The sequence below is a fragment of the Saimiri boliviensis genome, chromosome 10, assembly GCF_048565385.1.
Source record: "Saimiri boliviensis isolate mSaiBol1 chromosome 10, mSaiBol1.pri, whole genome shotgun sequence".
NCBI classification, from domain to species: domain Eukaryota; kingdom Metazoa; phylum Chordata; class Mammalia; order Primates; family Cebidae; genus Saimiri; species Saimiri boliviensis.
In genome coordinates, this window is record NC_133458.1 from 114,512,505 (window position 1) to 114,540,420 (window position 27,916).

A 27,916-nucleotide genomic window follows, 5' to 3' on the forward strand; every position below is an offset into this window, starting at 1 on the left:
TCCGCCTCAGCCTCCCAAAGTATTGGGGTTACAGGTGTGAGCCACTGCACCCAGCCCAAAATAAGCATTATTTTGACAACAGGTTGAATCGTAAAATTGCTGTTAGTATATAGAGAAACTATCCATTAACTCTTTTGTCTGAATCTGGCAGAATACCAAGCCCATAGGTGACGGAATTTTAATGCTCCGGGATACAATCTGGCTTCTGAAATCCTTAACTTGGAGATAAATGCAATTGCAATGGATGGTAATGCTTTCTCCATATGCTGGACTTGTACGAATGATCCACGCATATGAGTGACGAATTCATTTGATCCTTTGGAGAGGTTGCATTTATAGCCACTTTCTTAGCTCCTCTGGCCTTTCTATTTTCCTCATCTAGGAGCCAGTTGTGGAACAGGAAATTGGGATTTCACTGCACCTCCTTTGGGGCTAGAGCTCAAACCAGAAACCTTGGCGCTTACCATGTTTCTGGATTTGTTCATTGCAGAGATGAAATAGAAGGTGCCTCTTTGGAGAATGGTTTTCAAAATAATTTCGTTCCATGATTACACAGTTAAAATAATCTTGCCTATCTGGGTTTAATTGTCTTTTATTATTATCTCTAGAATAGATACTACTGAATCCTACTTATCTCTTTGTATCTTTCTTTTTGGTAATTAAGCCCCTAATCCATTTGCTTAAGAGTTTTCTGGTTTTGTTGTCATTTGGCTGAAACAAAGTTGACATTTAAAAGGATATGGTAGAAAAAAAAAAAAGGATATGGTAGAAAAAACATCTACCCAGTAACTTGTAGAAACAATGTGCACAGTCTTAGAATATCTTAGTATGTCACTTTACATCTCTATGTAGACTCACAATGACACTTAAATACAGGCCACTCCAGGAAAGAAACTCTGAGAGGCTTTTTAACGAAAGACACCTTATTAGATGATAAGAGAAGCCTCTTAAGAAAGAACAGTTAAATTTTTGTTTTAGTAAAGTATCTTTGAATTCAGAAAACAAAATTGTAAGAGTAAGAGCACTTTTATAATTTCTGCAAGTGATTAGGGGCCTTTGTCAGTTTCTGCTGCAATAACAAAATATTTTAACACTGGGTAATTTATAAATAATAGAAGTTGATTTCTCAGTGTTTTGGAAGCTGGGAAGTCTAAGGTCAAGGCACCAGCAGATTCAGTGTTTGGTGAGGGCTCATTCTGTGCCTCATAGCTGGAGACTCTGGCTGTGTCCTCACACAAAAAGGGAGACCATTCCCTCCCGCCTCTTATAAGGTCGCTAATCTCATTCATGAGGGCTTCACCCTCTTGACTTAATCACCTCCTTAAGGTCCCACCTTTTTTTTTTTTTTTTTTTTTTTTTTGAGATGGAATTTCACTCTTACTGCCCAGGCTGGACTGCAATGGTGTGATCTCGGCTCACTGCAACCTCCGCCTCCTGACTTCAAGTGATTCTCCTGCTGCAGCCTTCTGAGTAGCTGGGATTATAGGTACCTGCCACAATGCCTGGCTAAGTTTTTGTATTTTTAGAAGAGACAGGGTTTCACCATGTTGGCCAGGCTGGTCTCAAACTCCTGACCTCAGGTGATCAACCCGCCTCAGCCTCTCAGAGTGCTGAGATTACAAGCGTGAGCCACTGCCTCAGGTCAAGGCCCCAGATAAGTTGTCATTCATATGAGATTCCCAGGTTGTTAACTGAGGCCAGTATGAAACCCACCAGGCAGGAAATACTGTTTCATGAAAGTATGTTCCACTTTGACTCAACCCGTGTATGTGTGTGTGTGTGTGCGTGCGCGCGCGCGCGTGCGTGCACGCGTTGCAGTAGAACTTGTGATTAAAATGCAGTCTTGTGCTTCAGTGGAAAAACACTTGCGGGGCCCTACCCTACTCAGTCTGAAGGTGAGGTACAACTCGAAAGGTCAGATTCCATTTTGCCTGGTTGTGCCTTCAACCTCTTCCTCTTCTCCCACAATTTCCTGTTACCAGACTTCATCACCAAGTACACTTCTGTGAGTTTTTCTTTGGAGGTGTGAGGTGGTAGTATAATATCTTTATTGAGATATAATTTATCTACCATGTAATTTATCCATTTAAGGAATACAACAATTCATATGTTTTGATACATTCTCAAAACTGTGCAACCATCACTACAGTCAATTTAGAACATTTTCCTTACCCTACAAATAAACCCCACACCCTTTTGCTGTCATCCCCAATTTCTTCATTCACCCACATTTTTTTTCTGTATAGATTTACGTATTCTGGATACTCATATAAATGGAATCATACAGTATTTATTGTTTTTTGAACTAGCTTCTTTCATTTAGCATGCTGTCAAAGTTCAGCCATGCTGTAACATGTATGTGTATTTCATTCCTTTTTATAGATTTCCGTTGTTAAATGTGAAATGATGATGTTGTTCTGCTGCAGTGAAACATATGCCCAGCTTTCCTTGGGGAGGTCTGGGGAGGTGATAGGGTGGGGCCATATTTTAAGTTAGTTTGTTTATCTTCTTCAAATCCAACATTATAAAGCCCCTTGTTCAGATAAAACATGTACCTTATTAAAGAACTTTGCTTTTCTTACACATAAGAAAAAATAATTTTGTTACACATTTGTATCTAAAAGCAGGATTCAGGTAACAGCCAGAAGAACTCCATTTATTTATTCATTTTTAACCAAGAAGCATATTGTTTACTTAATCTCATCCTAATTCTTAATATTCACAAATTAGAAATTGCTTCTTTTTATAAAGAGAATACTAGTTTGTATCCAGAGTCTTGAGTCCTCTTGATATTTTCCTGTATAATTTTATAGTTATGTCAGAAACTGAAAGATGCCTTGATATTTTTATTAACCAGTTTGAATTGAAACAGGCATTTTGTGAAGTCTCAGGGAGATCCCTCTCACAGCAGGCTGTTTCAGGTTTTTAAATAATCTGTTAGGAAGGAAGATTGATGGCTGCCACCAAAACAATTTAAATTATTTTATTTATCTAAAATTAAAGTGCATATTGAGATATAAGGCCTATTTCAGTCCTGATAGTCTGTGATTCATGTTTTTTTCAGTGCCTGCCTGGTGAAGGCTTTAGGAATCCAATTACAAGGTATCCCCAACATAATCCACATCATGACAGTTGTAAAACTTTCAAACCGTTACATTTATCAAGTAATGCACAAAACTGGAAGTATAGACCATATTTCAGATAGAAAGTTTTGAGGGATTCTTGTGGAAAGTTTTCTTTTAGGCAAAGCATTTCAGTCTTTCTCACAAATCAGTTTTAATGTAAATTACATTTTAATAGATTCTAAATTATTTTTCTTTTTTTTCCCTTGGGTTAGTAATCCAGAAGTTTCTCTGGACTACTACCTAAAGAGTAATAGGCTTATAACATCAAGTCAAGAAACATTCAAAATTGAGCTTACTTGAAATTCTTTACTTCTTCATATTCCATCTTATGTCAAAATCGTAGACTTTCTTAATATCTTTCCCCAGCAAATCCCATAGAAGTTTCAAATTATTGAATCCTGTTCAGTGCATTAATTAACTCAAGCTGCATTTATGAGCTAACCTGGTAGAATAACATGAAAAGATTTAGAAACTGTCAAACATTTCCAGTTCGACGTTCTGAGAAGGTGATGTTTCAGTTTTATTTTCTGCCTTTAAAAAAATATAATCACCACATCAAATGGTGGCATCTTAATGGTTCAAAAGAGAGAAATGTAGCAAAGGCATGATTGGAAATACAGCTCGGGGTGGAGCAAGCGTGCCTGGCCTTCCACCAGTGACTCACCAGTGAACCCAGTGAACTGCAATCCTGAAACACTGTTCCATTTTCTTAGATGTTTATATATGAAACACACTGCTTTCTAAGCCCTTATTCTATTTAAAGGCCATAACACCATGTGTGTGTGTGTGTGTGTGTGTGTGTGTGTATACCCGTACAAGGGTGTTTGTGTGTATGTGAGAGAGATCATATATATTTGAAAACTATGACCCTGTATTTTGCTTTTACATGTAGCTTGTGCTGTGATGAACTTGGCAACATGGTTTATAGAAACCTTTTAAATTGGTAAAGCAGTTTTGTGGGATTTGAGAAACATTAGGTACCGACAGAAAGATTGGTGTGGAATATGCAAGCACAAGAGAATTGACTGGTAACTGGTGAGAGTTGAGTCTAAAGCTTTGCATTTCCCTCCACCACTGTTTTTAGCGGTGCTTAAAAGTAATATTTTTATAACAACAGTGGAATTCACCTGCTTGATGTTAAGAAACTGGCTAATTTAAAGAGTGGGCAGACTTTTGAGGCAGCCAGGTGTGTATCTATGGATTAGTGATTCCCGCGGGCAGGGTTTGAATGGGGATGTGCAGATCTTACGCACACACATTTGAGCCGTGTGGTAGCATTTGGAAGAAGTCACTTAGAAGTGAGGACATTTACCGATCCAGGGAACTGTGTTCCTGAGTGGGAATCAGTGGAGAGGAGACTGAAAGAAAGCAGAAGTGTACTTCCAGCCTCGTGAGCTGAGTGAATGGAGGCTTTATTTGGAGTGCGAGCCGTGGACTGCATGCGTGCTTTCATCTGGAGGGTTAGGAGCAGACTGAGGGAAAACTGCCTGCTCTGAGCTAATAGTGAAATAACAAAGTGAGAAGAAAGGACCCTGATTAGCTCAGTGAAGTCCATTGTGGCATCTGTTTTGCTGCTCGTGAAAGAAAAGCTGCACTTTCCCATTTCTTCCTGGAGCTCTCCACGCCTCCTTGGTGGACATCCAGGGCTCGGCTCCCCAAAAAAACTCCCTTAAAAGAAAGAAGCACCTCCTGCCTTCTTAATTGCTAAACTAGTTTGTGATTTCTCACCTTTCGGTGGGCTCCCAGAGCCCCAAAGGAGTGGAAGAAACAGTGGAAGAAATACTGAGTCTTGGCTCATTTTGCTCCTATTCGATGACAATTAAAAAACATCACTTAGTTGGTTTGCTCTGGGCTTATGAGGTGTTCACTTCCTCAGTCACCAGTTCCCTAAGGCTAATGCTTGCAATCCCAATTGGAAAACTGAAGACACAGACCCATCGGGAAGCTCGGTATCCGGACTTGGCTTTTCTGGGGAAATTGCCTGGTCCTGGTGTCCTGGCCCTATTTATTCAGACAGGGAGTGTTCAGAGTGGCCGCGCCAAGGGAGCTGGCATGCAACATTGTAATTTACACCATCTATCTCTTTCTGACTCTCAGGCCTCTGGCAAATTGCATGTCTATGTGTTGGATTAGTTTGGAATTTAATCATGCATTATTTTTCCTCCAATTAAATTATTTATATATTTGATTAACGTTTTCACTGCTGGGAAGTCAAATTTTCAATGAAACCAGAAATAAATTCGTGCCCATTGAATTTCAGGCCAGCTTCACAGGGGATCAATTTGTCTGTTGAATGTTAAGAATTCACTGCGTCCCACTTTTCTTACCTACCTTGGATTTTGGTGAGAAAAACGAATGTGTGTTTTTTACTTAGTCCTAGGAATATGATACGAAGAGTGAAGTTTGGCCTAATGTATGGCTTTCCCTTCCTTGGGGTCCCTTTTATGGCTCAGAATCCTGATTTCCAGTCCTTCCTACTGCCTTTTTTTCTCTCACACTGGAATGTACCTCCTTCTAATTTTGCTTTCTCAGGTTTAAGGGCTCAGCTATCAGATGTTAGTACAAGAAGGAAACAGGACATCCAGTTTGGGGGTTAGCAGTCTTTGGCTCATAGGCCAAACCCAGCTGCTTGTTTCTATGCAGACAATGAGCTAAGAATGGTTTCTACACTTTTAAAAGGTTGAAAACAAGTCAAAGAATATTTTATGACACATGAAAGTTTTCCACATCCATAAATGATCAGATAACCCATTCATTTACATGTTATCTGTGGCTGCTTACAGCCCTGCAAAGCCTAAAATATTTGCTATCTAGCTTTTACAGAAAATGTTTTGCCAACACCTCATCTAATTCATTACTCTAATTTTACAGATGAAAAAAGTAAGGTCCAAATAGGTGAATTGGCCTGTCCAAAGGTATACAACTCTTCAGAAATTGGTCTGGAACACGTTCTCTGCTACCCTCCAGTGCTCTGTCCACTGTGATACAGGCCCTCATATGAACACTCGCTGCAGAGGGCAATGCTTTTTTTTTTTTTTTTTTTTTTTTTTTTTGAGACAAGGTCTTGCTCATCCAGATTGGAGTGCAGTAGTGCAGTCCTTGCCCACTACAGCTTTGACCTCCTGAGCTCAAGTGATCCTCCTGCCTCAGCCTCCCAAGTAGCTGAGACCACAAGCCCATGCCACCACACTCTGATTTTTTTTTTTTTTTTTTTTTTTTTTTGGGTAGAGATGTATCTCGCTATGTTGCCCAGGCTAGTATTGGAGCTCCTAGCCTCAAGTGATCCTCCTGCCTCCGCCTCCCAAAATATTGGGATTACTGATGTGAGCCACCCTGTCTACCCCAAGGCAGCTTTTTAATGAAAATAAATATTTATAACACATGCACATGTGAAGTCTGTGAGTTCTTAGGATTTTAATTTTCACTTGAAATCTAATTCTAGGAAATACCTTAAGCTTGAAATACATTTGAACTACTTAAACAGGTAGAAAGGTGCCTCCCTTTTCCCTTATAACAACTGATTACATCCTCTGTGCAGCATCTGGGCAGTGAAAAGGAGGAAGACTGACTTGGTTCCGCATCCTCCTAAGTTGTAGAATTTCATTTAGAGAAAAATAGCTCTGGTCTCAATGCAAGTTTGAACTTAAGAGTAGTTCCAGAAAATTACAAAAGCATATTAGTTGGGACTCAGGTCAAAGGGGGTGGAACGGGAACATTCCCGAGATGCCAACCTTATGGAAAATGAGAGTGCTTTAACCACCCAGCGCAACTTCCCCCAGCCCTCCCCACGTGGGGACAGCACCATGTTTGCTGACTGGCATGGGATTTCCCACCACGCACATTTCCACACGTTGTCTCAGCGGCAAAGTTAGAAGAAGCTGGGCACGGTATACATGTGAATGACTGGGACTTTTCCAGGCACAGCCTTCCCCAGCTGGTTGCCAGCTCTCCCTTCCCTATCCTGCGGCAGATCCCTCAACACCATTGTAGGCAGATTCTACACCTTGCCAGTCACTTTGGATTACTGAAGTGTGTCCATTTTAAACCTCCAATCTCAGGTCCGATCCAGAGCCTTCCGTTCCCTGTCAGCAGCGAGACACGGGCCTCAAGGGAACTGGCAGGCTGATTGCCCTCCCTGTGCTACCTCAACCAAAGGGTCCCGGGCCTGGGTTTGCCTCCAGGAGACGTCTTCCCTTTCTTTCTAGGGTTCAGCTCCTGCAGTGTGTTGGATGAGACAGAAAAAGAAGCAATGAGAGTCTTTCTTTGCTGGCGACTGCTGGTATCTCCCTCTTGGCCATGCCTGCTCCCCTGAGTAGCACCAGGTATCCCTGATGCTTTCCTCCTCAGAGGCAGATATGCAAGCCCAGCTTTTCCCTGGGGTGTATGCGAGTTTTACCTTGGGGTACTTTCACATTCTCACTGCTGGAGACGTGACTGAGCACGCAGCATTTTAGGTGAGCCCTGGCAAGCTAGCCCAAGCTTGTCTACCTCACTGATGTCCACTTGACCCACAGAAAACTCATGCCTTCTCGCCATGCCAAGCAGTGGCAGTCTCTCCCTGGCCAGTTCTCTCCTGCCATGTGTGGCCCTCACCCTGTTCCTCAAAGGCACCAGGCTCTGTTTGTCTGCTGGTGCTTCTGTGTCATCGGTCTGCTATGGTGTACCATTCCCCGCCCCCATCCTTCCTTGCACACCTGGTGTGTCTGTATTCATCCTTCAGGTCCTGCACTAAATGCGGCTTCATTGGAGAAGCAGACCCTGACTGCGGATGCCGCACACTGACGGAGGATTCCATTACATGTTCTTATGAAATCCTGTTATTTCCCTTCATAATGCCTGTCACAACTGTAATGGTATAGTAATTTAAGCCATTACTGGTTTCCCTCTGGTAGACTAATTCCTTGGGGCAAGAATCATGTCTGTCATGTTCCCCAGTGCAGGGCCAGGTGTGAGTGGCACCCAGCACATCCTCACAAAAGCATGAGAGAGAACAGGGAGCTAAAAGACACAGATCCAGCCTTAAGCAGTCGGCTCAGCACAAATTGTAATTCAGTTTCCCACTTTTAACTTTTCCCGTCTCCCTCGTGGGTTCCTTCCTTATTCTTCCCATTCCGTCTCTCTCCCTCACTCTCTGCTTGCCTTCGTTGCTTCCTTCCTTTTTTTTTTTTTTTTTTTTCCTTCTCTTTCATGTGCCTTAATCCAAGAACCCAAGCTTTGTTTCCAATAGCTTGGAAAACTGAACCAAGAGCTACTGTGGTTTTGTGCGATCACTTCTTTTTCTCCAGTTTTAGACTCCATAGAACCCCTCTGTGGATGTGGGCTCGGTTTCAAAGCCTGGGCTTCAGCACACATTTAAGAAAGCCCTGGTCTTGTGTATGGGCTACAAATATGTACTGGAAGCCCACAAGTGTGGACTGACCATTGTCCAGCACATCTGTTCTCTTCCTATACCTGTGTGCATCATCATAACTGTTAAGAATACTATCATTTATTGTTTTCTAGTAACACCTACACTAGAAGGTAGGTGATGTTATTTATAAACTGAAGCTGAAGATCAAATAACGTACCCACTTTCAGGGTTAAATAAATGGCAGTCCTAGTTAGAACTCACATGTCTAGTAAGACAACAGATGTTAAGGTATCCTATAAACTGTAAAAGACTACATAAATGTAAAAGGCATAATTAATGTAATTATACTTCTACATGTAATGTCATTACATAGCGTTCTTTAAATCTCTACCTATATATGAAAAAAAAAAGAAAGAAAAGAAAAGAAAAGAGAAACACTCACATGGAGCATGGTTGGCTTTTCATAGGAAATCCACATCTGTTGGCTGTGGGGTTGCTCCCGCACCACCGCCGTTTCTGTGTCGTGTTCCGAGCTTCTGATGGGACGGCCGCAATGTACCAATCACTCTCTGCTGTTCATCAGATTTTTCTGGGAGCTGCTTTAAGGAGAGGAGATAGAGAACAATTTCATTTCTCTGTCCTCACCCAGTTTTAAACTCCAGAAACAGCACGGAAAACTTTATTTTTTATAAAACTTTTTTTTTTTTCCCTAAAGGAGTAGGCCATCTAGTGGAGTAACTGGGAAATGCCCTCTCTGAGGGCAGAACTTGACCTTCAGACCCACGGCGAGCCACCGCTTTAGGAGCCCTGGTCTCAGTAGGACAGTAATGAGAGGTTGTGTCACTACCATGCAGGGCATGGAGCCAAAGGGAGCTTTCTCTTATTGAATGAAGTTTTTTGGTGGTATGTGTATTTCTGTGTATACTTAAGAAAGTGTTCCCACAAGCCTTAAATTAAGGCAAACCAGCAGAATCACCAGAGAATAAAGACCAACAGCATCAACCTAGGATACAGATGTCTTCAGTAGTCTATAGCTGGACATTGAAATCGTATGCTCAACCTATTGAAATTGATCTTAATTTGATGGGAATTAAGAAGCTTCTCTTCCTCTGGTTCTGCAATAGATTTCTAATGATTCCCAATTGTATTACTCCAAGAAATTAGATAAATGATTCTAAAACCTTGAAATGGTAAGTAATTCAGAGAACTTCATCTTTATGTTAAAAACCGAATTAATAGAATTTTAGAGCTAGAAAGGCCCCTAGCAACTAGTGAATCCAGTCATTTATTTTCTACAAGAAGAAAACTAAGGCCCTGGAAGACTAAATCATTTGTCGATAACCACACAATTGTCTTCTTCAGGATAATTCTTTTCTGTGTAATTCTTATTCAGGAAGCAGTCTGACTAACCCTGAGCTAAAGTTTCAATTGCAAGTGCTTTTGGTTTTCTTGTTCTGGAATTGTGCGTGTCTGTGTTTGCCTTTGCCGTTTGAAGTCTCAGCCACGGCACTAACCCATGGCCTGGCGCCTGAGTGCTGGAGAATGTCTCTGCCATTGTTCCGCCTCCATCCCCAGCCTTGACAAGGAAAAATGACAGAGGTTCAGAAAGGTCAACAGTGGCTCACCCCATTTCATAACTCGCTGGTCCCAAACCTGGAATTGAACTCTGCTCTTCAGATGCCCGATGTACTGTGGTATATTTCCTCGGATGCCAGGCTCCGCCCCAGTCATGCCACTCCCACGGGTTAAAAAGCATGCATACAAAGTTAGCAGAAGCAGATTTACTTGAGAAGTATACTAACTAGAATTTTTAAAATTTGTAGGATGGTAAAGTTATTTGTGTAGTCTTTAGGATTTCAGATTGGGGCATTTTCTGCCTTTTCTTCTGTTGCCTTCAGAAATGAGGAAGATATTTCCATTTGATTTCTCTCTCTTTTTCCAACTCCAGCATATAAATAACGACCATATTCATGGAGAGAAGAAGGAGTTTGTGTGCAGGTGGCTGGACTGCTCAAGAGAGCAGAAACCCTTCAAAGCCCAGTATATGTTGGTAGTGCATATGAGAAGACACACAGGCGAGAAGCCTCACAAATGCACTGTGAGTACAGAAGTGGGAGGCAGGCACACGGGGGTCCTTCCCCATACTCAGAAGAGCTATGCAAGCTGATGACTCGAGCTCAGGGGAAGCCTGGTTGGGTGGCGGGAGAAGAGGACTGGAGTGTTGTCTGGTGATAAATACTTGGGTGTTTGAGTGATTGAGTTGGACAGCGCAGCACTGCAGAGTAGGAAGGGGGCAGCGACAGCTGGCACTGGGAATGAACACAGAGTCACCCTGCTGGCCACGGCCCAACAACTTACGGTACCCTGGGGCTTGGAAGGCAAAGGGAAGTGCCAGCTTCCAACTTACAGAGTCAAAGTTGACTTTTAAAACAGCTAATCCCCATACCAGGTTTTAAAGTTTTCCCTTCCTTTCCTAGCGGGTAATTGGGCACAGCATAGGCGCATGGAATGGGACAGGCCTGCTGCAAGGCTGTGCATTCCTCACTGTGGTGCCCACAAGGCGCACTGGGCACACCGATCCCTGGTACTTTACATCTTAAAGGCCCTTTACAAGCATGATCAAATTCCATGTCTTTGTGTGGACACAAAGCTATATTAATGAACTTTGTGCTGAATCTGAAATCAGTGGGAATTTGAGGAGATCAATGAGCAGATAATGAAACCCATTGTCCACATTGAGCGGTCTATTAAAAAAAAAAAAAAAAAAAAAAAAAAAAAAAACTTCAGGACTTTTACTGGCACTGAAAACTCTTTATCTTGAACTGCACCAAGCTACATCTGAATCCCAATAAATGCAGAGTTTAGTGGACTTTTGTTCCTGGGTTTTGAAAAGCTGCTGACCCTTAAAACGTCAGTTTTTCATCAGCTTGGAGGGCGTGTTAGGCATAAGCTGCTGTTGCCATTGTGCAGAGTAATCCAGATTTACCTGTTGTCCTCAGTTTGAAGGTTGCACAAAGGCCTACTCGAGACTAGAAAACTTGAAAACACACTTGAGATCTCACACTGGAGAGAAACCATACGTCTGTGAGCACGAGGGTTGCAACAAGGCTTTCTCAAATGCCTCTGATCGCGCCAAGCACCAAAACAGAACACATTCCAATGAGGTAAGCAGCCTCCATGGGCACAGAGTTTGCATAGGAAACAAAGAACCATCCCTGGGAAGGCACATGGGAAGGCGTAGTGTGTTCTGTTTTGTTTTCCTCTTGGCCATTCCCAGCATGAGTGAGCTCTGCCCCTGCAGGTGAAGGCTTGGGCTTCCGAGGTGGGACTGAAAACTGAACCTTATTTAGAGAATAATAAGAGATGAAGAAGAAACTTCTTAAAACCCCTAGTGAACTTTTTAGTTTCATGTTGTTTTGAACTGCCACCTACTGGTCAAATTATTTAACTTGGACTCTGAGCCAGTCACTCTGCCCAAAATAGCATGAATCCATGCAAAGGATGACCCTGTAAGCCCCAAGGATATATTAAGAAGTAGCATGTTGACAGCTGACAGCTTCCTGCTAAGTCGTCCACTTTCATTTGCTTCCTCCAAGTGATACCTTCAAATGTATTATATCAAAAAAGATTTTTACAGAGCAACCAGCCTTGGCTAAATGCAATTTTCAGACATTGTAAATTCTAAAGGAACTTGGAAGATGGTCTCAGAAACCCAGGATACTTTCTAGGCAGTCATTTAAGACAACATTTTGAGTAAAGCTTCAGGGTGGTTCCTGGTGTGTTACTGTTATTTTTAGGTAGTTATTCCCCCTAAATTGTAGAGATGTGTAAGAATGAAAAGTATTCCAGATTCATGGCTCACATTTTAGTGCACATCTTCCTACAGATTTCCAGCTTGGCCCTAGAGGTCTAGCTCAAATTCTAGCTTGTCTGTGAAACCTTCTCTTGAATGTCAGGAGATTCACGGAAAGACTCCCCACATTGAGTGTAAATAGGATAGCTAACCAGAATTTGTTGACATGAAACATAGTTCATGCTACAAGTGTGTCATCAGTTTGCTTGAAATGTGTTAGAGAAGGAACACTGCACACACATGAGACCTTGGAGTGGCTGTCATTGGATCTCATGAGTACGGGTCAAGCCCATTCATGATCTTTCAGACAGAGAGCTGGACAGAGAGAATCTTGATAGAGACAAAGTGAGTCCTTCTGCTCAGTGTCCATTTGGCCTTGAGGTGGCAAAGATAGTTCTCACCGTGTTTTCTTCAGTTCAAACTGACAGAGCAAAAACATCTCTAAAGGGATTAACCGCACTCTAAAAAGCACGCTCAAACTCACACGTATACGTTCATATACACCAACTTTTTATGTGAAAAGGTCATGGAAACTGGAGTTATTTAGAATCTCATTCTTTTCAACTGTTTGAATACATTTTAAAGATGCCACATCCCCATTTTTTAATGTAAAAATGCTTTTACAGTATGCAGTAGCTGAAATATAGTCTATTATGCTTGTTTTGTACAAAATTTTAGGGAGTTTAGAACAGACAAATCCATAGAGATAGAAAGTAGATTAGTGGTTGCCAAAGCAGTGGGGTGAGTGAATGGCAATGACTCATAATGGGCACAAGGTTTTTTTGTTGGGGTGGTGAGGATATTCTGGAATTAGGTAATGGTGATGATTACACAATGTCTAGAATGTACTAAATGCCACCGAATTGTGCAATTTAAAGGGATCATTTTTATGGCATGTGAACTATATTTCAATTTAAAATTTTAAGGGGTTTTGACTTAACGTAGAATGTATTTCATCTATTTCATATATTTAGGTATAATTTTGGCTAGGAATTTAGAGGGCGTTCATTCCTTTAGATGTTAGGCCAATGCTCTCCCCTAGTATCATGGAGAAATTTGGCCAGTGGGTATGTTAGGATCAGAATGCACACATATAAAGATAATTACCAAGGTTTTTGTCTTTTTATGGACCTAAAATATTTGTACATGTCTGTTTGCTTTAACTGTAGCATAATCGGGCTTGTGTTCTTCTGCAAGGTAAAAAGTGCAATGCTATGTGAGAGCTGAGTTATCTTTTATCTTGGGCAATAATATTGATCACGTTTGAGCAATTTACTTAAATTATTAACCTTGATCATAAATTCATAATTAAAATTCTACCCACAGACATATTTACAAACACATTATATTTCTTTTTTTCTATATATGCAAGGCTTTGGCCCTATGTATGAATGATGGACATTTTCAGATGCATCAAAATTAAGTTTGTCCAGGAAATCCAGATTTGTGCTATCTCACAATCCTAGTTAAGTGACTTGCTTTCATTTATTTCCCCTTATGGCAACCTCATTTATTCATTAAGTGAATACTGATAGCTAATTATGTGTCAAGCCCTTTGCTATTCTAAGTGTGGCCAAGAAAATAATGGACTGGAACAGGAAGGGAATAATTTCTGGCACTTCTCTGTCCCTCTGGCTGTCCAGCTCATTTAGGGCCGCTAGACCGACCATAGCTCTGACAGGACTTCTTACTTCAGATCACACAGCTCATTTTTACCCCAAAGATACCACTAAACAAGTTTCCTGAGTTCTGATTCAGCTGAACCTCCCTGTCTAGAAAGCTGCAATGGCTCCCTCTTTCCTGTGGGGAAACTTTAGACTCCCTAAGCTTGTATAAGTGCCTGTTCCTACAGGACCCAAGCTCACCCCTCCAGTCCTGAGCTCTCACTGTCATGACCATGACTGAAACCTTCCAGAAGCCACTGCTGTGGACTGTCTTGCTTAGGTGCATGACGTGTCTCTGCCACTGGTTTGCTGAGCACACTTCTTTTTGGCATCCCAAGTAAAATGACTCCTCCTAACAAAAGCTCTGTATATTGAGTGCTCACTATGTTCCATGCATCCTGGTAAGCACTTCATGTATATGCTCTAATTTAATGCTTACCAATAACCATGTGAGCTGGACATTAAGCCCAGATATAGAATCTTAATCACTGATGCTTCCCATTATGATCTCAGCTGAAAAAAAATGATCCTCCTCTGCCTATACCCTTACATAGTATCCACACTTTATATTATAGATCATTGCATCTTCTTCTTTTTCCTACCAGATTTTGTATTCTTATGATTAAATCTTGTCATATGCAACTTTGTGCTTGCAGAACCTTGTACCTCAGTAAATCTGAGAACATTTTTCTTAGCCCCTAATTATATTTCAGTCTCGGATCACAACAAAATTTGTGGGCAAAAGCTGTGTGAAGGGTTAATATACTTTGTTTACGTTGTGTTGTTGTGAGGTATACATTTCCTGAACCTGTACTCCTGTGAATTTTTGTGGGTAGATAATGTGTCTGTTCACATACAAGGACACATGGGCACAGGTGCACTTCCATAGGCTATTGTTTCTGGAAGTGCAGGAGCTGACACATTTGTATACTGATTACACACTGGCTGCGCCCTTGGTTCTAGGCTAACCCATAGCGTACATGCATGTATTTATAGGAAGAATAGCTCTTCAAACATGCAGGCTTTGTGCTCCCCTCTCTCCTTCTGGTCTCCACACTTCTGCCCCATATATCCCAGTCTGCCTGCTGATGGAGCAACCTGTCACAGCAATGCTGTGAGCAAGCAGAGGGCCTGGGTCAGAACGCTGTAAGGTAATGGCACTAATTGTCAGAGCCATTCTTCTGTCCCTAATGCATGGAATTTGATGTGCTCATCTCATTTTATATATAGATATCTATATATACTGCAAATCACACAAGTTCCTGAATAGATGTAATTCGTAGTTAATGGGAATCAGTTCTACCCAAAGGAATCTCAAGTTTGGAGGTGAAACCTCACAGGATAATTTTCAGGATCTTTGCTTCACTGCATTAGGACATTTCAGCATTTTAGGTAGCACTCAGTGTGTTCTTGGGCTTTTAGTGAAAAAGCATCTTTTAGACATACATTCTACAAGACATAGCATCATTTTAAATATAATAAGTACATTATATTGATCCTGCTTTTCATGACGATTGCTTACATAAAAGCTCATCCTCTGCTGTACGTAGATACAAATATATATTCATGAAAGCATCCTTGCATATATTATATTTCAGGCCAAGTGAACAAACTCCCAAGTGTGATGTTGGTCATGAGCAAGGGCCAACAGTTCTGTGATTTGAGAAAGCATTTCACTTATATAAGCATTCACATAATTATTTATGACTGTATCCTCAGGCTTCATCACTGACCCACACAGAAAGTGAGATTAGCATGAAATAATTTATAGACCTTAGTTACAAAGCTCAGGAGAAGAACACAGACCATAAATCCTGGTCCCCAAAACATCTGTCAGCCCTCTGAAGTTTGGGATGAGGGTTCACGGACAGTCCATAATAGGGCCTTCCAACTTCGAAGATCAGAAAGGTTCTGGCTATTTTGAGCCCTGAATATCCCCACATTTGTAAATGCTACCCAAAGGAGGAGCACATTTTAGTGTAATCTAACATGGGAGAGGCCATAGGCAATTTTAAAATGATGCCTATGCATAAATAGCACATTTTCAAAAGGATCAGAGTGATATTCCGTCTCAGAACCAGGACATCCATAAAAAATTTTGTCACACAACCTCTTCTGAAAGGTGTACAGTCTTCTAATTAGGTGATGGGTATCTTTTAAGCCATCTTCATTGTCGTCATCATCATCAAATATCTATCAAGTGCCTCTGATGGCACCGTGATACTTCTCACTCACAGTATAAATGCTTCCGAGAACATCAAGGCAATTTACACATTCTCAGTTCTCCCTGAGCCTCTCTCTCTCAAGCCATCACCTATTAAAGCTAGACTCTACGGACAGGGAATTGTGTTCTAATGGCCTTATTAAACCATTAGTTCCTAGAGGTATCTGAACACCTCAAAGCCTTGTGAAAGTGTTTTGAAAGGATTAAAAGTGTAATGAGCAACCATAAAGGACTTTCAGGCTGGGGCATAATCACTTTCATAACAATCTCTTACCTCATTCTTGTGGCATTTGGCAGAAACCATATGTGTGCAAAATCCCAGGCTGCACTAAGCGTTACACAGACCCAAGCTCCCTCCGGAAACACGTGAAGACAGTGCACGGCCCAGAGGCTCATGTCACCAAGAAGCAGCGAGGGGACATCCATCCTCGGCCTCCACCCCCGAGAGATTCCGGCAGCCATTCACAGTCCAGGTCGCCTGGCCGGCCGACTCAGGGAGCCCTCGGTGAGCAGCAGGACCTTAGCAACACTACCTCAAAGCGAGAAGAATGCCTCCAGGTGAAAACCGTCAAGGCGGAGAAGCCCATGGTATGTCATTCACTCGCCTTCTGACTTCACAGCAGGCCCAGGGTCATTTAAAAGAGCCAGGTAGGGTGCATAGAGGGCAGGACTTCCCCAGTCCTCACTGTGTCAGGCTGTCTCTCACCTGAGGAGGTCATGAGGGCAGTCACTTGGATTGCTTACTTGAAGTTGATCAGCTCAGAAAAAGAGTTTCCAGGTTGCCTGATTTTTAAAATCCCTCTCAGAGCCATACCACTGTGCCATGAAAGGAAGACACGACTGTCTGTCTCTCCAGCGTGTCTGTAATGTCAAAAATCATTCACTGAGTCTTCTTGTAAACATGCTCTGTGTCTTCTTTGCCCTGGTGACCCCAACGTAAATAAACCACAGCCTGTATTCTTTAGGGGTTTACAGTCCAAAGGGATAGACAGACTGAAAAACAAATACCATGCAGTGTGATGGGGGCTTACACACAAGTCTGTGTAAAGAGGATTCAAGAGAGGGTGAACTGCCAGTCAGTTGGGGCAGAGGAGGCCATGGGATGGGAGTTCAGTGCTCCAGAGGGAAGAGCTAAGGAGGTGGAGGAGGGGGAGGAGCACAGGGGTGGGAGGGGATCGGCACAGCAGGGGTGAGTTTTTTTGTTTGTTTTTTGAGGAAACCACTGCAGTACCAGTCTAGAGATTGGATAAACTGGAGATCACTTCTCCAGTTGGGCCTGAACGAGAGAGGCAGAGCACAAGGGAGGGATGGGAAAGATTCCGTAGGCAAACATCTTTCTGTTTGGTGACTAACAGGACATGTAGGTTCTGCTATTCTTCCAGCTTCTTTCAAACCTCAGTTGGTGACTTTGCTTCATGAATGTGATTTTGTAAAATGCCTAAACATTTCAAAGACAACAAGAAAAATAAAAAGAGTAGATAGTAGAGGAGTTTTGGCCCAGATAGAATGGATTTAATTGTGCAGATATATTGGGTTCTGGGCTGTCACTCTCTAACCTAAGTGTACCAGAGAAAAGTTTCATGCTCAGATTCCCAGCTGTACGGAAATGATCAGGCAGACAGAATTATACTTAAAGCAAGCATTTTCTTAAAATTAGAGCAGTCTATCAATTGGGTGGGCAGCCTATGAATTCATGTACGTGTGGGTGGGAAATAATGTACAATGTCACCATTGGGAGGGTGGGAGGCTACATTTTAATGACTTACTGAGTTTATCTTTAAACTCTTAAGAGTCTTAGAGAGTGACATTAAGTCTAGCCAAAAATAACACAAATAGGCTATCCAGATTTTTCATTATTACTCAGTGGGGAGCTGTACTTTGTTTTAAAAAAGTATCTTAATAAAATGTTTATACATGCATTATGATTGATCACTGTATTTTAATCAGTTCATAAACTGTGTTTTATATACTTTTTTGGAGGGGAGCACATGTCTATTTTTAAAATAAAGCCTACCTGTATAATAATTGTACAGAACATTCAACAGTTTACGCTCAAGGGTTTAACAAAACAAGGAAAGTTAATTTGAAGCCTCTGAGATTATATCATGAAAAACCGATGATTGGTGTTGTTGGGATATTCTAAGAACCAGAATCTCTTCTACTTTTAGTGTACATTCCTAGCTCAAGAAAATTGTCATTTTCTCTTCAAACGCCCATTGTTTAAAAAGAAAATTTGTAGAAATAAAAATGTATACAAATTTGGCCCAGCGACATTGAGATGCCCCAATGTATGAAGTATTTTATAAAGTAATTCAATCATATTAGGTTGGTGCAAACGTAATTGTGGTTTTTGCCATTAAAAGTAATGACAAGACCAGGAAGTACTTTTGCACCAACCTAGAACCATATAAAAGAAACCATAGAGAGCCAGACCAGACCCATATTTTGAGGCAGCCGAGGCTCAGTGATGTTACATTATTACATTTCTGCAGCAGATGTTATGTGTGTATATGCTCATGCACATGTATAAAAGTAGGTATCTTCATAGACATTTACTAATAAACATGAAATTGACATTTCTAGTTTTCTTTAAAAACATGTCTTTGATTTGGTCATCATGCTATAAATTAAATTCTTTCTTCTTTTTTCTTATTAATGCAACATCTCTTCTGTCTAATGCTCCTAAATGTCTTGTTCTCACTTCCTAAGGACAGTGGGTAATAAGGTGAGGGAATTTTGGCTTCTCTGTCCTTTTCATTTTGTTTTCCTTTCTAAACATTTACTTTTTTGTGTTAATTTTTCTTTAGTTTTTGTGGTTTTGTGATATCTTTGGTAGTGAACATTACTCAGATATGTTTCGAATATAGCAGCAATGTGTTTTGAACATTCAGCATGTGAAAAAATGTGGAGTTAGTTGGTGAAATTCATTGTTCTATCTGTCTAGGTTTCCATTACAAATCACACTGGGGCCTACCAAGCAGATGTTCTGAGAGACTCATTATTGTACTAACTAGTGCAAATTCATCCAGACGTGCACCACCTTCTTTGAGGAAGATCTGGCTTCATTTGTTGTTAGCAGTGTAACCTCTATTTAAGTGTGGAAGCTCATTGAAGCAATTTCCTAATTGCGAGTGCATTTGTGCCTTCTTATATGCTCTATGGAAGTATATCTGCCTGTATGTTTGCACGCATGCACAGATTCATGTCCACACACTCTGATTTGACAGTCCAGGAGTAAGAGACATCCAGAGCTCTGGAAACAAGTACCTCAGGAAGGAGCCGGTGGTCTGGCAATCCAGCACTCTTCTGAGCCCAAAAATTAAGCAGCGTTCATATACTCATGATCAAATTTGTATATCTTATTTTGCTCTGCTTGGTTGCCCAGGACAAAGTCAGTGTACCATGCGGCACTCACTTAGAAAGTGTTCATTTGCTTGGGTGTATGTACTGTGATAGCAGAAGAAACGAATGGGTTCTCCTGTGAAGAGCCCTTCCTGGTGGCACTGCACATTCCACCTGATACTACAGTACTCTGTAACCAAATGAGTGTAGTTACCTGTCCCTAAAGCACTCTCCCTTCTAGCTGCTGTCAGTATTTATAGCAACACTGGTGAACGTGCTTGCAGACGCATGGAAGTAGCTGGCCTAGGAGTCCAGGCTAGTTGCACCATTCACTTTGTGACTTTGGGCAGTCACTGAACTTCTCTGAACATCACTTTGCTTATCTGTACAAAAAGGATCTGACTGTTAATCAACCAGGACACCGCTGGAACTTCAGATAGACCATTTGTGTTGTGCGACTGTCCTGTGCAGTGTAGGCCATTTTATATAGTAATCCCGAGACTTTCCACCCTGAATTCCCAGGAGCCCTGGGAATGAGCGGAGGCAGGACTTTCCCTGATTGAGGACCGGTGGACTACATTAACATTCCGTTGTTGGCAGCATTGTCTTACAGAGTCTGCTTGGTTGGGGTTGGGGAATCCTTTCCTAATCCTCCTAGTGAACTGTTAGGGAGTGCACTAAGGGGAATGGTGAAATCATTCTATAGACTCATGATGGCTGTGATCTGCAGCCTTTCTTTATTTCTGGGTAGCACAGGCTAAGTGATTGAAGTTTTACCTCTCTCAACTGTTTTTGCTGACACCTTGGTTGAGGTTCCACAAAAGCAGGAAACTGTGGAAGGAGGGAGGAGAGGCTACAAAGAGCCTGGCTCACCAGCCCTGAGCAGCCTACAGGGGCTCCTGTTGGAGGAGGCAATATATGCTGATGACGCGTGTCTTACATTTATGTTTCAGCTGAGCAAAATGAACCTAAAGACTAAAACCACCTGGGATCATCATAATTGCTAACACCCTGTGAGCCAATGTCTGTTATCCAGGTCTTTTTATATTTGGGAGCTCTCTGGGTTTCACGCTTAATTCCTGACAACAATCCCTGAAATAAATGGTCCCTGTTCTATAGATAAGGAAACTGAGGTTTAGAGTGGCTAAGTAATGTGCCCAAAGAATAAAGTGGTGGAGGTGGGGTTGGAACCAAGGAAGTGTGTTTGCAGAGTTGGTGATTAGGGCAGGATTCCATGGCTGATACCATGCCACTTACACTGCAGCTAGCATACTCTGCTGTCCATTGCCTCCCAGTGCCCATCAGCCTGGTGGTCCATCGGTCATTTTGGCCAAAAGAGACCACCTCCATTCACCAGAACATAGTTTTTCTTCTCATTTAACCAACAGATGATCTTGAAGGTCTTGACATGCATGAGCTCTCATTATTGGCGCCTTTTCCTTGACCCTTCCTGGTGACATTGCTTTCCTTTCCGCTTGACCCCAACAGACATCTCAGCCAAGCCCTGGTGGTCAGTCTTCATGCAGCAGCCAACAGTCCCCCATCAGCAACTATTCCAACAGTGGGCTCGAGCTTCCTCTGACCGATGGAGGTAGTATAGGAGACCTCAGTGCCATCGACGAAACCCCAATCATGGACTCGACCATTTCCACTGCAACCACAGCCCTTGCTTTGCAAGCCAGGAGAAACCCGGCAGGGACCAAATGGATGGAGCACATAAAACTAGAAAGGTTAAAACAAGTGAATGGAATGTTTCCGCGACTGAACCCCATTCTACCCCCTAAAGCCCCTGCAGTCTCTCCTCTCATAGGAAATGGTGAGTTCCACAACAGACCATGCGTCTGTTCAGGGTTCTTTTTTCTGTTCTTTTAAATGCAGGCTCTCAGTTTTATGTTTGCCGGTTTCTCCACCAGTCCTAAAATGATGCTGTAACTGTCCGTTAATGGTCAGCCCATTGAAGTTGCCTTTTTTTGGATGGTCCATATTTTAAAAACAGCTAGGAAGTGGATATTATTGAGAAAAAAAAAGTGACTGTGCATGACTCATATTCCGATGGTGAAATCGTAACTGTTAGACTAGGGTAAGAGACTGTCAGCAGTAGAGGCATCTGTGGTTGCAACTCTGTCTCTAATTTCCAAAATTTAAGAACAGGAGGTTAGCATCCACTTTTATTTATATTTGCCCACTTCAAGGAAAGGCAAAAATCCCTCCCTCTCGTCAGTCCCCAGGTCAGTTTGTGCTTCTGAGATTATACTTCTGGAAGCACCTGAGGGTGAGGCACGCCCCTGCACCAACCCAGGTGTTCCCTGTTAATAGGACGTGGCATGAACAGGACGCCCTGAGCATGAATGTGAAATGTATGGAATACCTTGGCCTGGGGACTTGGCTGGAACTCAAGCGTTGTGTGCACATCCCAAGATTCTTTTTGTCCTTGCGCTGTGCTTGGGGAGGGACTTCACTGACTTGAGGGAGTTCATCGCCAGCCACCCCTCATTTTTGTACAGGAAGCTTCATGGGCACCCAGCCATGCCTACTCTCTCACTGCTGTCTGTGGCCGCGTTGGGGCTACACTGCAGAGCTGAGTAGTTGTGAGGCCCACAGTGTGGCCTGGGACACCAAAACTAGTTTCTAGCTGGCCCTTTACAGAAAAGGGTTGCTTGCGCATGCCTGGCGTAAGTCCTCCTCGAAGGGAATTCATCTCCGTACGCTCTCTCCCTTTCTCTGTCTCCAGGCACACAGTCCAACAACACCTGCAGCTTGGGTGGGCCCATGACCCTTCTCCCGGGCAGAAGCGACCTCTCCGGGGTGGACGTCACCATGCTGAACATGCTCAACAGGAGGGACAGCAGTGCCAGCACCATCAGCTCGGCCTACCTGAGCAGCCGCCGCTCCTCGGGCATCTCGCCCTGCTTCTCCAGCCGCCGCTCCAGCGAGGCGTCGCAGGCCGAGGGCCGGCCGCAGAACGTGAGTGTGGCCGACTCCTACGACCCCATCTCCACCGACGCCTCGCGCCGCTCCAGCGAGGCCAGCCAGGGTGACGGCCTGCCCAGCCTGCTCAGCCTCACGCCCGCCCAGCAGTATCGCCTCAAGGCCAAGTACGCGGCCGCCACGGGCGGACCGCCGCCCACGCCCCTGCCCAACATGGAGAGGATGAGCCTGAAGACGCGCCTGGCGCTGCTCGGGGACTCCCTCGAGCCCGGCGTGGCCCTGCCTCCAGTCCACGTCCCGAGGAGGTGCAGCGATGGGGGAGCCCACGGCTACGGGCGGCGCCACCTGCAGCCGCACGACGCGCCGGGCCACGGGGTGAGGAGGGCCAGCGACCCCGTGCGCACGGGCTCCGAGGGCCTGGCCCTGCCCCGCGTGCCGCGCTTCAGCAGCCTCAGCAGCTGCAACCCGTCGGCGATGGCCCCGTCCGCGGAGAAGCGAAGCCTGGTGCTTCAGAATTACACGCGGCCCGAGGGCGTCCAGCCCCGAAACGTCCACTCGTCCCCGTGTCCTCCTAGCATCACCGAGAACGTCACCCTGGAGTCCCTGAGCATGGACGCTGATGCCAGCTTGAACGATGAGGATTTCCTGCCGGACGACGTGGTGCAGTATTTAAATTCCCAGAACCCAGCAGGGTACGAGCAGCACTTCCCGAGCGCCCTCCCGGATGAGAGCAAAGTGCCCCACGGGCCCGGTGACTTTGACGCACCAGGGCTGCCAGACAGCCACGCCGGCCAGCATTTCCATGCCCTCGAGCAGCCCTGCCCCGAGGGCAGCAAAACCGACTTGCCCATCCAGTGGAACGAAGTCAGCTCCGGGAGTGCCGACCTGTCCTCCTCCAAGCTCAAGTGTGGCCCGCGGCCCGCCGTGCCGCAGACTCGCGCCTTTGGGTTCTGCAACGGCATGGTGGTCCACCCGCAGAACCCCTTGAGGAGTGGGCCCGCTGGGGGCTATCTCGGGGAGAACAGCAGCCCCTATGGTGGCCCAGAGCACTTGGTGCTGCACAGCAGCCCCGGAAGTGGTACCAGTGGAAATGCCTTCCATGAACAACCCTGCAAGGCCCCGCAGTATGGGAACTGTCTCAACAGGCAGCCAGTGGCCCCTGGTGCACTAGACGCTACCTGTGGGGCAGGGATTCAAGCCTCAAAGCTGAAAAGCACCCCTATGCAAGGGAGCGGGGGCCAGCTGAATTTCAGCCTGCCGGTAGCGCCAAATGAGTCAGCTGGCAGCGCAGTAAATGGCATGCAGACCCAGGATCCGGTGGGACAGGGGTACCTGGCTCACCAGCTCCTTGGCGACGGCATGCAGCACCAGGGGCCAGGCCGTCCTGGTCAGCAGATGCTTGGGCAGGTTAGTGCTACCTCACATATCAACATCTATCAAGGGCCAGAGAGCTGCCTGCCAGGGGCTAACGGCATGGGCAGCCAGCCGTCAAGCTTGGCAGTTGTCAGGGGCTACCAGCCGTGTGCCAGCTTTGGGGGCAGCAGGCGCCAGGCCGTGCCGAGGGGCAGCCTTGCTCTGCAGTCAGGACAGCTCAGTGACACAAGTCAGACCTGCAGGGTGAATGGCATCAAGATGGAGATGAAAGGGCAGCCCCATCCACTGTGCTCTAATCTGAATTACTCTGGTCAGTTCTATGACCAAACCGTGGGCTTCAGTCAGCAAGACGCGAAAGCTGGTTCATTCTCCGTTTCAGATACCAGCTGCCTGCTACAGGGGACCAGCGCCAAAAACTCTGAGTTACTTTCCCCAGGTGCTAATCAGGTGACAAGCACAGTGGACAGCCTCGACAGCCATGACCTGGAAGGGGTACAGATTGATTTCGATGCCATCATAGACGATGGGGACCACTCCAGCCTGATGTCGGGGGCCCTGAGCCCAAGTATCATTCAGAACCTTTCCCATAGCTCCTCCCGTCTCACCACGCCTCGGGCATCCCTCCCGTTCCCGGCGCTGTCCATGAGCACCACCAACATGGCTATCGGGGACATGAGTTCTTTGCTGACCTCCCTAGCGGAAGAAAGCAAATTCCTTGCAGTTATGCAATAGGCTTTAGGAAGGAAAAGGACTGCAACAAACGTGAATCTATAGGAGTCAAAAAGATGAAACTGACTTTGTTTTGGCTGGTTTTTTTTTAGTTCTGTATGTATTTTAGCAGTCTCATCTCACATACCTGGGATGTGTTTCAAATATATTCCTTTTATGGAAAAGGACTCTGAAAAACCCTAAAGTATTCTAGGGAGAAACTGTCTTCCATTTCAGTTTTGAATCAGTATTGTTACACTCAAACCACCCTCTTTTTAAAAAAAAAAAAACAAACAAACAAACTGTAAGCTCCCCCACCTTTTTTAGTAAACTGATGTAAATGTGTGATGTGCATATTCTTTCTTTTAGAAGAGCAGTCAAATTAAAGGATTTGACATGTCTTGCTGTTGCTCAAAGGAAATAGGAGTTGGTGTGCTTGTGACCAAGGGGTTACACTTCCAGCTTTTAAAATAATTCTCCTTTACATGTGCTCAGTGTTTTGTGTTTTGGTTTCTGTTTTTGGTTTTTGTTTGTTTTTTTTTTTATTTTATTTTTTATTTTAATTCCCACATTGGGCACAAGAATCAGAATATGGATAGTGAATTTAAGAATCTTTTGTGGTGCACTGTAGCATAGATGGCAGAATACTGATATTGTCCCCATCCCCAATTCAGTTCAGGACATACTTTGCATAGTTACACAGAAGTGGGAACGTGGGACTCTTGCAAATGAAATAGGCGCTCACAGTTTTGGTTTTCAGCTGTTCGTGTTCATAAGTGTGCTTTGGGGGAGGCTGTGTCTGTATGGCTGGTTCTCAGTTACCACACTTGCCTCTCCTCCCACTGCCTTCATGAACGTTCATTGCTGTTTAACACTGCACCCAGAGAGAAGGGACAGGCAGTTGGTGACACTCAGCCACGTTGCTACTTCTGTCTGTTCTGGTAAGAAATTAGGGAGCTTGTAGATTGAAGCAATTGGGTAGAATTAGTTGGGGGAATATTTGTGGGTTTGTTGTATTTGTTGATTAGTTCCGTCTCTTTCCATTATAACTGAGAATGGATTATATATAGCTCTAAGTATATAGGTATTTAAACAACTCCACAAGCAGCTGTATCAGTAACATTTCTTAATTCTGCTACAGTGTAGGAGAATTTCTATTCTAAATACCTTATTTTGAGAGATTTATAAAACTTAGTTGTAAAAGAGAAAGCCCACACAATGGGAATAAATTGCTTCAGCCATTGTTAGTGTTGGAGAGCCCTAGGGAAGGTGTTTAGTACCTGTGTGGATGCCTTTTTTCACACCCTGTCTATTGAATGCTGCATCCATCGACCAAGTTAAATGTTACATGCAGTTAGTCTGTAATGTGGACTAGATCTGTACTGTTTTGGATTAAAACATTTAAAGATTTTTGAAGTGCAGCTATGCCCCATGTGCAGTTGATACACATAAAAGTCATACTGCGTGTGCACAAAGAGTACATGGAATTTCCAGCATATTGCTTTAAAAATATATATAAACTATTAAAATATGAACACCTGGGGCTACCCGCTGTATTCTGCTGCATTGACCCCCAGAATTGGATGTATTGCAAGTGATTGATAATTCAATTATGTGGCTTTTCCCCTTTATTCCTGCCATTTCAATTACAGTAGAAAGACAAAATCAAGTAAAATAAAATGTTAGATAATAGAGTGTTAGGACCAGCCCACTTTTCTCATGTTTATGTTGCTTTCATTTGGACCAAGAATCTCTGCATGGAGGTTGATTTGCCATTGGGGACTTTGGCTAAGACTGTTGGGTTTGCTTTCAACTAGATGTTCCGGAGATGAGCAGAGGGATGCCGCAGTTCCCCTCCATGCCTGCTTGTCCTCCCCCACGTAAGTCGTCTTTGAAATTAAAGGATGTGTCTCCTTTGGAACAGCCCCAGCACAAAAGAGAACGAGTGATCTGAGCTTAGGAGAGTAGAGGTTCTACCACTTTTCAGCTGAAAAAGCAAGGCTTTCTCTATGTTTTTGAAACAGGACATGGTGTCACAAAATCAGAGATCCAGTCTCACTTTTCCATATCTTTTCCGAATCTCCATATCTCCGGGTCCGGGTCCTGGTCTTGTGTGGTCTCCTGGTTTCGCTCAATGCCTTTCCAACCCTGGTTTTCAAAGCATGGGGCCTGAGTGTTCTCCACTCCTGAGCAAGGAGCTTGGATGGAAGGCACCATGCTGACCTCCTCCACCAGTGGGCTCTCCCAGTAGTATTCTTGGATACAACTGCATTTCTCAGTTACCATCATTTCCTGCATCAGCTTCGTCCTTCGTGGAGGGATGAATGCGATCAGGCCCACCACTGTTGTCTTGCTCCTTCCTGTGGTTTCAGGTCATTTTCTGGGTTCCCCCATTTTTTTTTCCATATTTGCTTTCCTTGCCATTGCTTTTAGATTTGCAGGAGAGGCAAGTTTCAGCTCAATGGTTGGCTTCTCTCAATATGGAAATTTCAGGATGGAGGAGAAGAGGGAGGGAAGAAGAAAGGATGCTTCTCCAGAATTTCAGTGATATTGTCGTGGCAGTCCAGTGGAAGGAAGGTCTTTTGAGGTCACTTAGAAGCATCCTTTTGGGATCTCTGTAGGCTAGGCATCACATATCTTGAGACCCATCCCCAGCCTCCAAGCCTCTCTCCATTTCTCTAACCTGTGTATTTAGATTAGAGCGAGAGGACCACTCACAAGTGTCACCATCCTGCCTTTTATAAAAGACGCAGGCTCACACCTGGTACTCCTACTTGATGTCTATGTCAAACCTTTTCTTTTTCTAACCATTTTTGTTTTATTTTTCTGAAAAAGTTAACCCCTTCCAACTCCTCACACATTGGCTCTTCCTCTTGAGCCACAAAGTTTTGATTCTTGCGATGTATGTGCCTTATTTTATGTTAATCTTGTCAATGAGAGGGACCAGTTGATGTTGCCCAATCAGCACTCCAAGGCTGTGCATGCACTGGCCAGAGAGTGCGCGATGGTAGCAGAGTCGGAGCTGTCTTGTATCCTGGTTTCCTGTGTTGTTTTGAACTGATAGGAGGATGTTCTCTTCTGACAAGTTACCCTTGTGTATCCTGCAGACGTGTAAAATAAAATACAAGTTCATTTTTTTCACCTTTTTTAGATTTTTAAAAAATAAAATGTGTAATCCTTTTTTAAAAGAAACACATGTAAATACATTTAAGTATTGTAGGCATAGCGTTCTGATGTGACTGGCTCAGGCGTTCCTCGGACAAGCCTGCAGTCCCGGTGATCTTGCCCACCTCAAGCCCGGGGCTGCAGCCCAGCCACAGATGAACTCTACCTTTGCTTTCAGAACCA

At 43.8% G+C, this 27,916-nt stretch overlaps 1 protein-coding gene across 4 annotated transcripts in view; it reads left to right on the forward strand.

The window, feature by feature from the left end:
* Positions 1–24,670, forward strand: part of GLI3 (GLI family zinc finger 3) — a 270,545-nt gene extending 245,875 nt beyond the window's left edge. For all 4 annotated transcript variants that reach the window (XM_074379780.1, XM_003930761.4, XM_074379781.1 and 1 more), the window contains 5 exons: positions 10,424–10,573; positions 11,475–11,639; positions 16,514–16,804; positions 21,047–21,374; positions 22,290–24,670. In XM_074379780.1, coding sequence (XP_074235881.1) covers positions 10,424–10,573; positions 11,475–11,639; positions 16,514–16,804; positions 21,047–21,374; positions 22,290–24,592 — 3,237 coding nt within the window. In that variant the 3' untranslated portion in view covers positions 24,593–24,670. The remainder of the gene's footprint in view (positions 1–10,423; positions 10,574–11,474; positions 11,640–16,513; positions 16,805–21,046; positions 21,375–22,289) is intronic.
* The last annotated feature ends 3,246 nt before the right edge of the window (positions 24,671–27,916 follow it).